The sequence below is a fragment of the Myotis brandtii genome, unplaced genomic scaffold (genome assembly GCF_000412655.1).
Source record: "Myotis brandtii unplaced genomic scaffold, ASM41265v1 scaffold280, whole genome shotgun sequence".
NCBI lineage: Eukaryota > Metazoa > Chordata > Mammalia > Chiroptera > Vespertilionidae > Myotis > Myotis brandtii.
This window is the reverse complement of record NW_005360677.1, coordinates 639390-655060: the sequence shown is the minus strand read 5'-3', so window position 1 is coordinate 655060 and position 15671 is coordinate 639390. Positions and strand designations below refer to the sequence as shown.

General features: G+C 48.2%; 1 protein-coding gene and 1 pseudogene across 1 annotated transcript in view; both read right to left on the bottom strand.

Annotated features, from left to right (window-relative positions):
* Positions 1 to 1099: 1099 nt before the first annotated feature.
* Positions 1100 to 1330, bottom strand: LOC102258716 (annotated as a pseudogene).
* Positions 1331 to 8084: 6754 nt separating this feature from the next.
* The window catches only part of SMO (smoothened, frizzled class receptor), a 22676-nt gene continuing 15089 nt past the window's right edge, over positions 8085 to 15671 (bottom strand). The window contains exons 5-13 of the mRNA XM_005868967.2: positions 15208 to 15380; positions 14641 to 14860; positions 14421 to 14544; positions 12810 to 12902; positions 12016 to 12124; positions 11067 to 11252; positions 10510 to 10658; positions 9851 to 9985; positions 8085 to 9606 (exon numbers count right to left, since the gene is read on the bottom strand). Coding sequence (XP_005869029.1) covers positions 9173 to 9606; positions 9851 to 9985; positions 10510 to 10658; positions 11067 to 11252; positions 12016 to 12124; positions 12810 to 12902; positions 14421 to 14544; positions 14641 to 14860; positions 15208 to 15380 — 1623 coding nt within the window. The 3' untranslated portion in view covers positions 8085 to 9172. The remainder of the gene's footprint in view (positions 9607 to 9850; positions 9986 to 10509; positions 10659 to 11066; positions 11253 to 12015; positions 12125 to 12809; positions 12903 to 14420; positions 14545 to 14640; positions 14861 to 15207; positions 15381 to 15671) is intronic.

The window sequence follows — 15671 nt, the reverse complement described above, 5'->3', positions numbered from 1 at the left end:
AGTGCGCTTGCTCCCGGACGCACGCGGTGGAAGGACCGTGGGACCTCAGCCCCCGACCGACACTGCGCGCCGTCGAGGGCGCTGCCCGCGACGCCCCCTGGGAGTTGTAGTTTCCGTCCCCCTTCCTCCGGCAAGTTGGATTCTGTAGGAGATATAGAGCTCTAGGGCCGGCGACTCACGGAAAGGAAAGGCGTGAAAATAGCTGACACAAGGAAGGGGATAAGGAAGAGAAAGTCTCCGGAGGAGTGACGGTTTCCTGGAGTGAACACCAGAAACCCTAGGGTTGGGAAGGTGGGGGAGGAATGACCCGACTGCGTGAATTTCCTGTGCGCGCGCGCGCAGGTTTGCTATCACGTGAGCAGGCATTTAAAGGCAAAGTGGAGGCATCACGTGAGAAGAAAGCCTTCCTCAAGCTTGAAGTTGCTTCATTTTCCTGATTCTGTGAAATCGGTACTCTGACACCTTCCCAAACGTAAATGACATTGTTTTTAGAAGGAATAATATTCCTGCTGTGGCAATTTCTGACACTGTGTGGGTCTGGAAGTTTAAAAATCAGTCCAAAAGAAGTAAGGTATCATTAGAGATTTCAGGGCAGTGGAATTTCGCGTTTCTTTAAATGAGACCAAGTCTTTTGACCTATTAATTCTACTAAAGAAATCATCTGAAATTAAGATAAATCAGTCAGCATAGAGGAATGTTAACTGCAGTGTGAATACTGATTTTTTAAGGTCTCATTCTATAAAAATAGCATTTCCAAATCACAGTGAAAAGAACTTGAAGAATTTACCAATTTTGTTTTCTACTATGTGTCTAAGAGATACCTAACTAAAAACTGGTATCTGACACAACAGAATGACATTTACAGAATGTACTAGTAATATTGTAGTGACATTACTGAGATTGATTGTTACAAATTCTTTGAGTATTAAATGTTTACATCCTGATTATTTATATAGAACGTTGCTCCAATAAAAAAATAAAGAACAGCAGCTGGAAATTTATCAAATTCAATGTTCAGAGATAAAAGGGTTAACCATTCTTTCAATTATTTTCTGAAGATACGTCCCCTTTTCATATTGAAATCTGATGGCAATTAAATCCAGGTATTTTCCCGAGCTACTGTGTGAAGAGGATGCTGAAGGCCATCTCCAGCATACTGCAATATAAGGACTCTTCCAGCTCACCAATTCTGACTCACTTCCAAAATATACCCACCAATCCAGTTTTATTTCTGTTCAGGAGGCTGGGTGCCAAGAATTTATATAAGCAGGGACTTACAAACAGCAGTAAATGCAGTCACCAGACTCTGAAAATTGAAAATGGCAGACATTGTGAGACCAGCGAAGCTCCAGCCACACCACCTTTCTAAACAATGACTATGTTAAGTGATGGGATTTGGGGTGATTTTTTTTTTAACTTTCTGTGTTCCTTTCTGTATTATTTTAAGTTTGACATTTATTTTAGAAGGTATACAAGCAAAAATGTGTATGGTGGCTTTATTTTTAATAACAAAAGGGGTATGTGAAACTCCTTTAATGTCCAACAATAGAGGGTTACAGCCTTTAATATTAAGTTTGCCAAGAACTTTTTTTAATGATAAAGAGAAATGAGAGCTTATGATAACATAGTAAACTAAAAAGCAGGAGACAACATTGCACATTCCATAAGATTTTAACTATGTAAATAAAACTTGAAAAAAACAAAAGACATTAAAATGCAGGTCACTCTGGGTAACAGATTATGGGATAGGTTATTTTTTTCTGTATTCTCAGAGAAACTAAGTTAAAAGGGATCTTATAGTTTATGGTTGCTCAGAGAGTGATAGCCCTGACAACCCCAGAAGGCCACTAGACATCTAGTCTTTGAAGTAACTATTTTATTCCCTGGCAAGAAGGAGAGGAGAAGCTCCATCTGTCCTACAGAATTTCGCCTGCCTTCATCTTCCCTGTGCTACTCCTTTCTTGGAAATCTGTTCATTTGTGGAGTTGTCCTTCCCTGAATGGAGTCTCATACCCTGGTCTTCAGAGTTGTGCCTGATGCTATGTATTGGAAGGCATCTGAGCATTGCCATTTCTGCAAAGCCCACAAGTACACCAGACACAAGGACTTTCTTTTTTTTATATATATATATAGATTTTATTGATCTTTTACAGAGAGGAAGGGAAAAGGATAGAGAGTTAGAAACATCGATGAGAGAATCATTGATCGGCTGCCTCCTTGCACACCCCCCACTGGGGATGTGCCCTCAGCCAAGGTACGTGCCCTTGACCGGAATCGAACCTGGGACCGTTCAGTCCGCAGGTCGACGCTCTATCCACTGAGCCAAACCGGTTAGGGCTCACAAGGACTTTCTTAAGCTTCCTCTCCACACTCTGGCTTTCAGAATTTCCTTCCTGTTGTAAAGAACCAGCACAGAGCTTCATCTTCCAGCTGTCAGGGCAGGGATTAGCAGCTCTATAACTAATTTCTTTCTTCTCTCTAATGCACAAGGGAGCTCTGTACAGCCACCTGGCATATGTTGGAACTCACAGGCAGCAGCTGCCTACCTGGACTCCCACTAGAATTGATTACTAAGGGGATGAATTAGTTCTTCAGTGGGATGTGGTTACAAAATATAAGGAGTCGGAGGACTGGAAAGAAACTAATATTCAGGCAATGTCCACTGATTGGGTCAAACAACAGGGCACACTTCTTAGCCATTCTTAACTTCATCCTTACCCAGTTGCTGTTTCTGCCATCTTTGTTACTGAGGGACATTAAGCACAATTAAAGATGGAGATAGCATACTGGAAACACGGCAACTAAGCACAAGTTTATTAACTATTTAGTTTATTAAATATTTAAACCATAGGTCCTTTTTCCCTCACTGGCTCTTTCAGCTTCCAGACCCTAGCAGGCTTGAATGTATCTTTCCTGAAGGAAATTAAAAGAACTTCTCTGAAGTGTCTGATAAATCAAAGAGAGAAAACTTGAAGATATTAACATGAGAGTTTCATAAGGAAATAGGCCAGCCGCATCTCCCTTGGTAAAGACCATACCCATGTTAACAGAGTTTCTGGAGAATCATTAATGTCATACTCAAGTACGAGCAGATGGACAAAGTCACCAGATATATGAAGACAGAGACCAACATAAGAAAACAGAAAAATGTAAATAAATAACTTGAGGAAACAGGCTGTGCATGAAAAAGAAATCAAATGTCAAGGGGGGGGGAGGAGACATATGTAATACTCTTTGTAATACTTCAAGAAATAAAAATTATTAATAAAAAAAAGAAAAGAAAGAAAAAGAAATCAAGACCAAAAAAAAAAATTATTAGTATCCCCAGAGACTGAAGATAATTGTATTTGTGAAAGAATATGCTATTTCAAGAAGTGAACATTCAGAAAAATAAATGAGAACTTCAAAGTGAAAGCATTCTAGCAGAAAAAATTTAAAACTCAATAAAAAAATTAAAAATAGGAAAGATGCATTTTATCTTTGCTCAGATTGTTGAATGATGGCTTATTTTATGGTTTTTATTTTTTTTATATTTTTATTGATTTCAGAGAGGAAGGGAGAAAGAGATAGAAACATCAATGATGAGAGAGAATCATTGATCAGCTGCCTCCTGCATGACCCACAATGGGGATTGAGCCCAAAACCCAGGCATGTGCCTAGATGGGGAATCGAACCATGATCTCTTAACTCATAGGCCAACACTCAACCATGGAGCCACACCAGCCAGACTTACGGTTTTTATATTTGTGTCTAATTCATATTATAACATGATAAATGAAATGCATTGTGCGGCTACAATTTTCTGGAAAAGTTTGGTCTTTTAGGAAATTTTTTTCAGATCTCCATTAAGTCTTTCTTTCAATTTCCAAAAAGACTGAAAGGAAGAGAGAGAGAGAGAGAGAGAGAGAGAGAGAGAGAGAGAGAGAAAGGAAGGAAGGAAGGAAGGAAGGAAGGAAGGAAGGAAGGAAGGAAGGAAGGAGAAATGAGTTAGAGAGTCAGTCCAGGAAGTTCAACAACTGAATTATATGAAAGCCAAAAAGAGACAACAAAGAAAATGGAGGGGGGATGCTAATCAAAGAAATTATTCAAACAATTTCCCCAAATTGAAAGATGAGAATATCCAGAATGAAAGGGACCATTAGGAGCTGAGCCTAATAGGTGAAAATAGACCTATATTAACATACAGCATGTAAAATTTCAAAATTTTGGGACAAAGAGATGATCCTTCAAATGTCTGGAGTGGATCAAGGAAACATTTTAACAAAGGCTCAAGTGTCAGAAAGTACTGAACTTCTTTTTAAATTTTTTTATTTATTACATTTAGAGAGACAGAGGGAGAAAGACATCAATTTGTTCTTCCAATGTACTCATTGATTGACTTTTTAATATATATATTTATTTTGATTTCAGAGAGGAAGGGAGAGGAGGGATAGAAACATCAGTGATGAGAGAGAATCATTGATTGGCTGCCTCCTACACGCCCTCTACTGGGAATCGAGCCAGCAACCCGGGCATATGCCCTTTACTGCAATCGAACCTGGGACCTTTCAGTCCATAGGCTGATGCTCTATCCACTGAGCCAAACCAGCTAGGGCGTTTGATTGATTTTTGTATGTGCCCTAACCAGAGATCAAACCTGCAACTTTGGGGTCCCACAACCTTGGTGTATTGGGACAATGCTGTAACCAACTGAACTACCTGGCCCAGGTGATGTTGAACTTCTTAAAATTAGTTTTGGAATCTAGAAGATAATGCCTTCAAATACTGTAGGCCCTCCATTTGCCTTCTGTAGAGAATAAACTGACAGTCAGCCAAGATTGGGTAGGACAGTCATCGAACTGTGCAGAGTTAGGTAGGGAATCAGTTTTCATTTTCACCCTCCTGTTTTCATTTCTACCTTCTGAAGCACCTGCTCCCTTCAATTCACAGCCTTTTGATGGTGCTGCAATATACATTTCTCTACTGTTGACTAAGATTTGAGCTTTTTCAAGTCTGCTAAATTTCCACTCATCGTTTTCTTTCCAACTTTCAAAGGCTGTTACTAAGAGCTCCTCACCACTCTACCTCTTTTTGTCTTCCTTGTGGGTGAAGAATGAAAAAGATCTAAGTCCTTATTTTTTATATTGGAGAGTAGTTTACAGTTGTGAGTATGAGAAACAGAGTTTATTCTTGTATCGTTATTTATTAATGAGTATATTATTTTCCATAGGAATAACCATAAGCCTACTTTTGTCCCACCCTGTATATAAAAGCATAATAATGAACTGGAAGGAACCCCACTGAACTCAAACAGTAGTTTTTCTGTCAAGGAAGGAGAGGGGAGAGGGGAATGGGATGGGGTTTTGGACAAAGAGGAGTTTAGCTAAGTCTGTTACATTTTATTTCTTTTTAAAAAATAGGGTGGAGCCCTGGCCGGTGTAGCTCAGTTGGCTGAGCATCATCCCATGCACTAGAGGTCACCACCAGTTCCAGTAAGGGCACATGCCCTGGTTGCAGGCTCAATCCCCTGTAGGGGGCATGCAGGAGGCTAATCAATGTTTCTCTCTCTCTCCCTCTCTTTCTCTCAAATCAATAAAAACATATTTTTTAAAAAATAGGGTAGAAGCAAATATGATAAAACAATTTTAACATTGATTTCAGAGAGGGAAACACATCGATGTGAGAGAGAAACATCCATTAGTTGCCACCCTCTCATAGGTGCCCCAGCCTGGGGAATCAAACCCACAACCTGGGTATGGTGCCCTGAGTGGGAATTGAACCCTCCACCTTCCGGTGTATGGGATGATGCTCCAACAAACTGAGCCACACCAGCCAGGACTGAGAAAATAATCTTATGAGTTGTTATTTCTGAATAGTGGAAATGTGAATGTTTATTAAGTCATTCTTTGTGCTTTTTAAAATATCTTTTAACTTCTTAGATTAAAAAGCCCCCCCCCCAATAAATAAATAAAGCTAAGGCACAGGCAGGGATGAGGCAGTGGAGAGACTGCTGAAAAGTTGGGACCAACAGAGGCGGGCCTCACAATCTAGGAAGAAGCACAAGCGAATGTGAGTTTGACGTGCACTTAGTATGAGTGGTAAGAGCCTGCCAGAGCAGTGAACACATGGAGACCTTTTCTCGGGGCAGCAGCTGGGCCACAGGGAGTCCCACAAACCAAGCTCCTCTTGGATCCTGAGGTGTTCCTTCCAGGGAGGGTCCTAATTCAGGAGCTGTGGCGGGAAAGTGGGCTCTGTGGCTCCGTCACAAGGTCTGGTGCTCCTATAAAAAATACTGCAAGATTTTGGAACTCCAGCTGCTGCCTAACCTCTGCATTCACAAAAGGTGGGCTCACAGTGCCCTCTAGTGGCGGAGTCTCTGTCCACCTCCACAGCTAGACATAAAAAGGTAACATTTCTCAGCTTTTAAAAGCCTAGAATGAACTCTTTCTACATCCCATTCCCTATTCTTTACATAAGTGTTACCACTAAAGAAAAAAGGGACAGAGGGAATGTCCTTGGAGATGAAAAGAAGGAAGAAAATTGTTAACGTAGTCTCTTATTTCAGAAAAAATCATTAGACAACACTGATAAATTTTGTTTTCAATACTGTTGCTGATAAAGGGTAAAAACTAGCAATACTACAGCTGAAAGAAGAGTGATGACCAGAATGACCAAGGTAAACTAGGGATACAGTGCGGCCAGAGGGAACACAACATAGGAAACCTGGACAGAAGGACAAATCAACCGTCATAACTGAGAGTGAAGAGTTTGGATCCATCAGGAAGAGCCTGGACCCAGTGTCTGTCACTTAGTAGCTGTGAGGTTGCGGGCAGGTCATTTTGACTCACTGAGCTTATTTCTAGAAAAAAACTAGCTCCTCTGGTCCCTCTGAATTAAACAAGAGGCAACACACAGTGCCCAAGAGCCAACGGTGGAGCCAGAGTTGGAATGGAATCCAAGCTTTACTATTTACTGTGTGGCCTTGGGCAAACTATTGGAACTCTGTGTCTCAGAACCTTGGGGTTGTTAACAGTGCTCCAAAGGTCTGTTGCGAGATTCCAGTTAATGCATGTGAAGTACTTGGGAGACAGCCCAGCAAGCCTTCAATAAGAGTTATTATTATTGTTTTAATAAAATACATGTAAAATACTTAGAATAAAATCAGATCAATCCAGTTAGTTCCCCTTCCTCTGGGCAAAATGCTTATTCCCCATCACATGACCTTAGTCTCCAAAGGAGTCTGGTCAGTATTCCACACCTTCCCAGTGTGTGGGTGCCACCCCTTCTTCCACAGCTCTCCTTTCCATATGATCTCGAGTTCTTGCAACCCAAATAGTTCCCAGTCTTCTACGGACATTTTTGGGGGGGAGGAAGTGGGGCTAACAGGCTTCCCTCAAGGAAATCTGAATTCCTTTGACTGATGCACAGCTTCCTCTTAGACCCCCTGACATCTTTTTTTAAAAATATATTTTATTGATTTTTCACAGAGAGGAAGGGAGAGGGATAGAGTTAGAAACATCGATGAGAGAGAAACATCGATCAGCTGCCTCCTGCACACTCCCTACTGGGGATGTGCCCGCAACCAAGGTACATGCCCTTGACTGGAATCGAACTGGGACCTTTCAGTCTGAACGCTGACGCTCCATCCACTGAGCCAAACCGGTTAGGGCCCCCCTGACATCTCTTGAAAGCAAGAGGCCCCCAGAGGTGGGGCCCGGATTGCCACAAGGAGCCGTGTTCATCTACATTAGGAGTCCAATTGTCATTTCAGGGGCAAGATGTGTTTTGTGTTTTTTTTTAAAAAAAATTTTCTTTATTGATTAAGGTATTGCATATGTGTCTTTATCCCCCATTGCCCAAGATGTGTTCTTAACCAAGTAAGATCAGTAGGCAGTGAGGCCGCTGTGGCCACAGAAGAGTTTTTGGCCACATAGAAATGACAAGTCAGGAAGGACTGCCAGTACTTCTGTCAGTCATGACCTCATTAGCACCAAGCTCCTGGCCTTTCAGAATAGCCCGAGGAAGGAGTGGAACACCAATGAGATCAGGACCAGGTAAACAGTGCGGTGGAGACCGGGGCCTATGGAAAAGAAGCACACCAGGAGTTTATACAAAAAACTTTTATTTACTGTTTATCTTTCTTCTCCCCACCCCTATGCCCGATCTGGAACCCAGCCAGCTCCTGAAACTTCCTGCTGCCTGGTTCTTGACACTGGGGCCTTGGAGACATGCAGGAGGCCTATACGGGGTTGGAAATCTCTTCGCCCACCAGTCGTGGAAGCTGAAGGAAGCTGTCCTGCCTGCCTGACGCTCCGGCAGCTTCCCAGCGTAGCCCCTCAAGGCAGAGGATCCATCCCTCACTGGATGGACACAGGGAGAGACAATGTGTCTCGGAGACCCAGGGACTCCCCACCACTCACTGCTTCTATAGCTGAACCCATCTCTTTCTTGGAGATGGAGTCCAGCAACACGAGTCGGGGGTGAGGGGTGGGGCTGCAGTTCTGGGTCCTGATCAACAAACAGGGAACAGGAAGAGGTTGGCCTGGTTGAACTGAAATGGGAAAGGGAAGGAGGGTGCAGGAGAACATGGGCGGGGCTACTGGCCTGGGGTGGGGCCAGGCAGACATCTGTAAAGAGAGGTGATAGCCCCTATAGGAGTAGGTACTCCTAGCCCCACAACCACCTGGAAGAGGGAGAAGGGAGCCCTGTTCCCACTTAGACAAAGGGCTAATGATGCAATAAACAATTTTGGTCTGAGGGTGCCCTTTCCTGGTACCCACTATTACAGGAAAGGGCAGCCAGCCCTCATCTGCCAGACATAGGTTTGGCTGTCTCCCTGGCCACCACAGCCCATTCCGGGTACTGCCACTCCTACCCTCGCCATTGCTGCCTCACCAGAAACTGTGCACCCCGTAACCTTGCTGCAGACTGGGGCTACCAGCCAGACGCCACCTGGTGGGGCAGAAACAAGGGCCCTGAAGTTCAGGGCTGTTCTCTGGGTGAGGCCCGCCCATGGATTTTCAAGGCTCTTTCCCACAGTTCTGCCATAAGCCAGACACAGAACCTTCCTGGGAGGGCACTGGGCCCTCGGGTTCTCTGGAAGACGAGATCCTGGGGAAGCACCTCAGGGAGGAAGAAGAGCCTCAGAACACTATCTGTTCCTATTTGCTGTCCCGGGTCCTGCTCTCCTGGCTTAGAAGTCGGAGTCTGCGTCCATGAGCTCTGCCTCCATCAGGTTGGTACGGGAGTGAATGGGCCCCAGTCCCTGCCGGCGGCCCTGCGCCCAGGCCGTGGGGGCTGGGGGGCCGGGCAGAAAAGGATCCTGCAGAGGACTGGGCTCTGGGCAGAAGGGGTTGGAGACCAGGGTCCAGGCTCTCTGCCGGCAGGATTCTCCGGCTCCCCAGGCGCCGGCGGCCACCAGGCATTTCTGCCGGGGCAGCTGGGGCAGTCGAGGAACAGCGCTGGAGGCAGACGCAGGGGCGGGGTGGTGAAGCTCAGGGGGTGGCACCAGCGGACACACCTCCTTCTTCCTCTTCCTCCGCTTCTTCTTCCGGCCCAGGCGCTTCTCCAGCTCTGGGGAGATTTCTGCCTCAACCAGCCACAGATTGGCTTTTTCCTCTGGGGGCACTGATGACGGGAGAGAGAACAAGAGCCTGGGACCCTGACTCTGTCCCCATCACCCTTCTCGCCTTGGATCCCCACTCTGAGGTCTGGGACCTACAACTCTAGGCCTCTAGGACCTCAGCCCCACACTTTAGTTCTTCCACAGCCTTCCCTTCCCCCTCACCTTCTGGCAGCCCCTGATACCACAGCCCCAGTAACCCCCAGCCTCTATGCCCCCCGCCTTCCTACAGAGACCTGAATCCTATACCTGGAGTTGCCACAGGGGTGACAGACACATCCTGGGGCAGTATGGCTCCTCTCCGAGCCACCATCTTGGTGACATGCTGGGCCCAGGCAGAGGACACGTCAGCGGAGGGCTCATTGAGGTCAAAGGCCAAACCCGCTGTGGGGATGGAAGGAAAGGATAAGGAATCATGATTGCCCCTCCCTTGCAGTCAACCACTTCTCCCTTATTCAGCACCATTCACCTCCCCCCCAGCCGATGGCTCCCACTCCACCTCCCACAGAAAACCCACCCTGGTGATCACAGTGATCCCCACCCATTCCCAAGTTACAGAGCAGTTGGCATCTTGGGCACCCAGAGCAAAAGTGGGGCCTCACTAAAGGCCAGAAATCCAGTTCCTGAAAGCCTGGCGTACTCTAGCCCAGGGGGAACAGCTGGGGAAGACAGGAGAAGGGGGAGGGAGACGAGTCCTCTGGGAACCAAAACCAACTATTGAACCCAGGACAGAAGCAGAGAGGGAGAGCTGCTGGGGATGGGCAGGGTACTGGAAAGGAAGGACTCTGCGGAGAGGAGGGAGCACTGTGTTCCTCAGAGCCTTCCAAAACAGTCTGGGAGGGAATGGGGCCCGGGCGGGCGTGGTGGATGTTAAGTGGCTCCAGGGGAGGAAAGGGGCCAAAGCTCACCCACAGGCCCATCGTGGGAGACGGTGTGCATGCTGAAGGAGAGCTCCTGGCCTGGGTTCTGCAGCAGCTCACGCCGCTTGGAGAAGGCCTTGGCGATCATCTTGCTCTTCTTGATGCGTTTGGGCTCGTCATCACTCTGTCCCGTCAACCTGAGAGCAGCAGGGGTGGGGGAGGGGATGCGGAGCAGCCACTTCCCGTCAAATCCTGAGACAGCAAATCCATCCCCTCTAGGGCAGGAGCCTCCAGAGGGGCTCAGGTTCCTCAAGGACTCTGAGGAGTAGAGGTCTACTCTGCAAAGGAGGAGGCCTAGAATGCAGGGCCCATGTGTGCCCAGTTCTCAAATCACTGCACTTTTAAAAGATGCTGGCAGTGGGCTCACACCTAGCTGGTGCTCCCAAGGACAGGAGGTGTCACCAGGGGGCAGTGGTGAGCCACACAGAGAAGTCAGCTTTAGGCGCTCCCACAGACCCTTAGAAATCACACCTGCCCAAGGCTATCCTGGGAGACATGGGAAACCGAGGATGAGAGACTAAGATGGGGCTGGCTGCTGACCCCACCTGCACCAGGTGCGTCTCCAGATGAGCAGCGTGGCCTTGGTCCAGACCCACGTGCTCATGGCAATGCCGGTTCCAAACATGGCGAACAGGTTGATCTTCTCCACCAAGAGGCTAGGGCGATTCTTGATTTCACAGTCAGGGATGGGCTTCTTGGTGGGCAGCCCGATGGTTACATTGGCCTGGCACCTGTGGTGAGGGGTGGTAGACAGGTGAGATTTTCTGGGTCTCCTGGGTGGGTACCCAGACAATCACTAAGCCCCACAGCACTGATTCACAACCTGGGTGCTCATTAGAGTTCCCCCGGGAGCTTTTAATAACTCCTGATGTGTGGGCCACACCCCAGACAATTAAATCAAATCTCTGGGGTAGAGACCCAGGCATGGGTGTAGTTTAGAGCTTCCCAAACTGCAAGCTGCAGCCTCAAAGGAGTCTGAAGCAGTCCATGTGGACTGGCATTCATTTTAATGGGCATTTCAACTGCTGTTCCTCGTGTCAGTAGTTGCTGCATTTCTTTCAACAGCCCAGATGCCTTAATCTCTCAGATTCTCCTCGTTGTGACACAAAAAGCACAGACTAATTAGCAGGCATTAACAGGCTGTTGACTTATCATAAAGGTAACTACTTCTGTGCAGGGCTCTCCAATAAGTTGTGTAAAAGAGTACATGAGAATTGGAGACAGCAACTTCTGTGGCCAACAGAGTCGGTCAGAGAAGCCAAAACACGAGATGGCTTCTGAACAGTTACAAATGCACCAGCCAGAACGCCATGGGGATGCAGAGTTAAGCAGGAACTTGAGGGCTGTTTGCTATGTTGGCAAGTTACAGAGCAACTGACATCTCGGGTGCTCAGAACAAGATGGGCAGACCCCTGCCGGACAGCACAGGAAGGCTGCCCCTGCAGTCCTGACTCCAGCTGCCTCCAAGTCCCCAAGACCCAGTCCTGCACTCACAGCACATAGTCCCGGAAGCTGCGCTCCCACTCGGCCTGGTTGAAGAAATCGTAGAAGTGGCAGCTGAAGGTGATGAGCACAAAGCCAAAGGCCAGGAAGCCAAAAATGCCTGTGGAGGGCCAGGGGTGGGCAGAGTATTACCAATCCCAGATGTGGGAGCAGCGGTGGGGAGGAGGGTGTTCGACCCACAGGGGCCTGAAAGACAGCTGAGTCTGGGGTGAACTCATGCTAGGCTCAGTTCAAGAACAGAAGTCTCCAAAATAAGGCATGAAGGGCACCTGAGGCAACTGTGGGAGGCCCAGTGGGAGGGAAGTGGACATGAGGAAGCAGACTGGGCATGAACTTGAATTCTTCCACCTAAGAAGGTCCCCTTCTTTTGAGCTGCTACCAGCACACACACACACACACACACACACACACACACACACACACCAGCCTTGTCTTGCCCCAGGGCTGCTCCTTGTGCCACTGACTTACTACATCCTCCAAGACCCTATCCCAGTGGTCGGCAAACTCATTAGTCAACAGAGCCAAATATCAACAGTACGATTGAAATTTCTTTTGAGAACCCAATGTTTTAAACTTAAACTATATAGGTAGGTACATTGTTATTAACTTAATTAGGGTATTCCTAAGGCTTAGGAAGAGCCACACTCAAGGGGCCAGAGAGCCGCATGTGGCTCGCGAGCTGCAGTTTGCCGACCACGGTCCTATCCTGTAGGTCCCACAGCCCCAGGAGGGTGCAGTGTTGGGCTGGAGAGTTCCTCAGGCCAAGGGCCCAGGGGACCACTCACCCAGGCGCAGCATGGTCTCATTGATCTTGCTGGCAGCCTTCTCGCTCAGTAGCCCAGGGTGGTTGCTCTTGATGGAGAACAGAGTCATAACTCCTGGACAGAAGGGACACCTCATATATTAGTGGGGCGCGGCCACTCTCCTGGGAGAGAGGGGGGTGTGACAGGGGAGGCTCCCATGCCGCTGGAGTCCGGGTCTAATTACTTCTGTGCTGGTGTCAAGCTTGGGGAACTGGAGACACCGGAGAAATGGAGCACAGATGGTGGCAGACGTGTTTTGTATGTGAAAGACGGGGGCAGAGCACAGATGGACAGTAGAGAAGAGAAAGAAATCACCTTGTGTCTGGCATGCCCATCCCTAAGTAAGGCAGTCAGGTCAAAGCTGTTCTGCTGGAGCCCCAGCTGATTTGGCTCAGTGGACAGAGCATCGGCCTGCGGACTCAAGGGTCCTGGGTTCAATTCTGGTTCAAGGGTACATGCCCCGGCTCAACCTCCAGGAGGAGGCATGCAGGAGGCAGCTGACCAGCTGACCATCGATTCTCTCCCATCATCGATGTTTCTCTCTCTCCCTCTCTTTTCCTCTCTGAAATCAATAAAAACATATTTTTTTTAAAAAAAGCTGTTCTGCTGGAAAAGGCATAAAAAGAGACTTGAGAACAGTGCTGTCCAATAGAAATATAATATGAGCTGCATACATAATCTCAAATTTTCCAGAAGCCACATTAAAAGAGTAAAAGGACACAGGTGAAAATGATTTCAATATATTTTATAAAAAGTATACCACTGTTCATTATATCATCATTTCCACATATTATTTCAACATATTACAACTTATTAATGAGTGTGCTATGTCTTTGAGATGCAGTGTGTATTTTACACATATGACGCATCTCCATTTGGACTAGTTTCACCACATGTGGCAAGTGGCTACCAAACAGGACAGCATCGACACAGAACATAAATCAGAGGCCCAGACACAGCCAAAAAGAGGGAAAAGAGGTGGGCTGCACAGAAGGCTGACCTTCTGCAGAGGGAGGAAATGGAAACTTACCAAAAGAAACGACAGCAACAAAAAACACGCAACAAAAATGAGCTAAGAAGATAGGAAGGCTTATTGTGGAGGTGGCAGATTGAGACAGGGAAATTAGGGAACAGAGAATCTGTGCATGTTGTGAAAACTGCGAGTGTGTGTTGTGGGCAGGAGGGAGATGAGAAGCCAACTCCAAAACATTGAGCGTATATATAACTTCAGAGTGAGTGCACTAGACTGAAGGCCCCAAATTGGCTCACGTGGACAGGGTAGGTTACCCACCACATAAGTGCCGCTGGTCAAGAGCTGCGGAGAGGTTGGAACCAGCCCAGGCTCCTCTCAACAAGCCGTGAGAAAGGGGTGCACTTTTCCGGCCAACACAAAGGTGTTGTCCCACACCAAGTGCCCAAGGAAGGTACTGTGTCTGCCTAGAGGGGGCACCTTCCACTTAGCACCAACACCCAGTGCAACCCGGCTGAGGCCCCACCGTGAAGGCAGCAGAGTTGGCTGCGTCGAGCTCCTGCTTTCACAACGCTGGTGCTCAGCGTGCTAGCTGCCAGAGTCCTGGTCGGGTCCTCACTCACCTCGGATGAGGAAGTAACCTCCTACGATGAGCACCAGGCCAATGGGGGCCAGCACGAAGCCGGCACGGTATCGGTAGTTCTTGTAGCCCACAAAACAGATGCCGCTCACCGAGTCTCCATCCACCTACAGCAGGAAGGGGTGGGAGGGGCAAATTCGGTCACTGGCCCCTCAGCCAAGTCCACCCCACTCGGGACCCCAGCCCCCGACCAGTTTCTGTACCTGGGCCACAGCGAGGATAGCCACAGTGAGGACAAAGGGGAGTGACCACGTGATCAGGTGGAAGTAGGAGGTCTTGCCAGAGAGAGGCTGGTAGGTGGTGCCCAGGGCTTTGAAGGAGGTGTGCCAGGCATAGGTAAGGACCACAAACCAGACGACGCCAGCCATCAGGGCGTAGTACACAATGACAAAGATGATGACGCAGGACAGGGTCTCGTTGGAGCTATGCACACATGTGGGGTGTCACTTGGGGAGGTCATGCTGCACTCCCTCTCTTCACCCTGTCTCCAGACCCTTGGCTCTAAGGCCGGGAGGTTCCCTAGGAGTCGGGGCTTGGAAACAGGACCCAGTCAGATTTGAAGAGGGATACACAAGAGGCCCCTTTGAACAGATGCAAACAGTCAGGGTCCTCAGATGGACACCGAGGTCCTAATGCTGGAAACCTTGGATGCAACAAGGCAGAGCTGAATCCTACCCTGAAATCTCAGCGTCAAGCCCAACCTGTCCCTTCTGTGGTAAACACACATTTCAGCCTTCCTCCCCTCACCTCTGGGTCCCCAAGTCACCTACGTGGGCTCCCCAAGCCTCATGGTGCCATCCGCCCGGCAGACAATCTCCCGGCGGGCACCGTCCATGAACTGGGCCAGCCAGCCAATGCTGCCCACGAAGAAACACGCATTGACGTAGAAGAGAATAACCGCAGGGTAGCGATTCGAATTCCGCCAGTCAGCCACGAAAGTGGCCTGGAAGAGAGAGGCTGGGGTTACTCTGCTGCTGCCCCAAGCCTCATGGTGCCATCCGCCCGGCAGACAATCTCCCGGCGGGCACCGTCCATGAACTGGGCCAGCCAGCCAATGCTGCCCACGAAGAAACACGCATTGACGTAGAAGAGAATAACCGCAGGGTAGCGATTCGAATTCCGCCAGTCAGCCACGAAAGTGGCCTGGAAGAGAGAGGCTGGGGTTACTCTGCTGCTGCACCACCCTTAGGACCCTTCCCTGACCCCCCCCCCCCATCCGCCCCTCCCCCCCCCC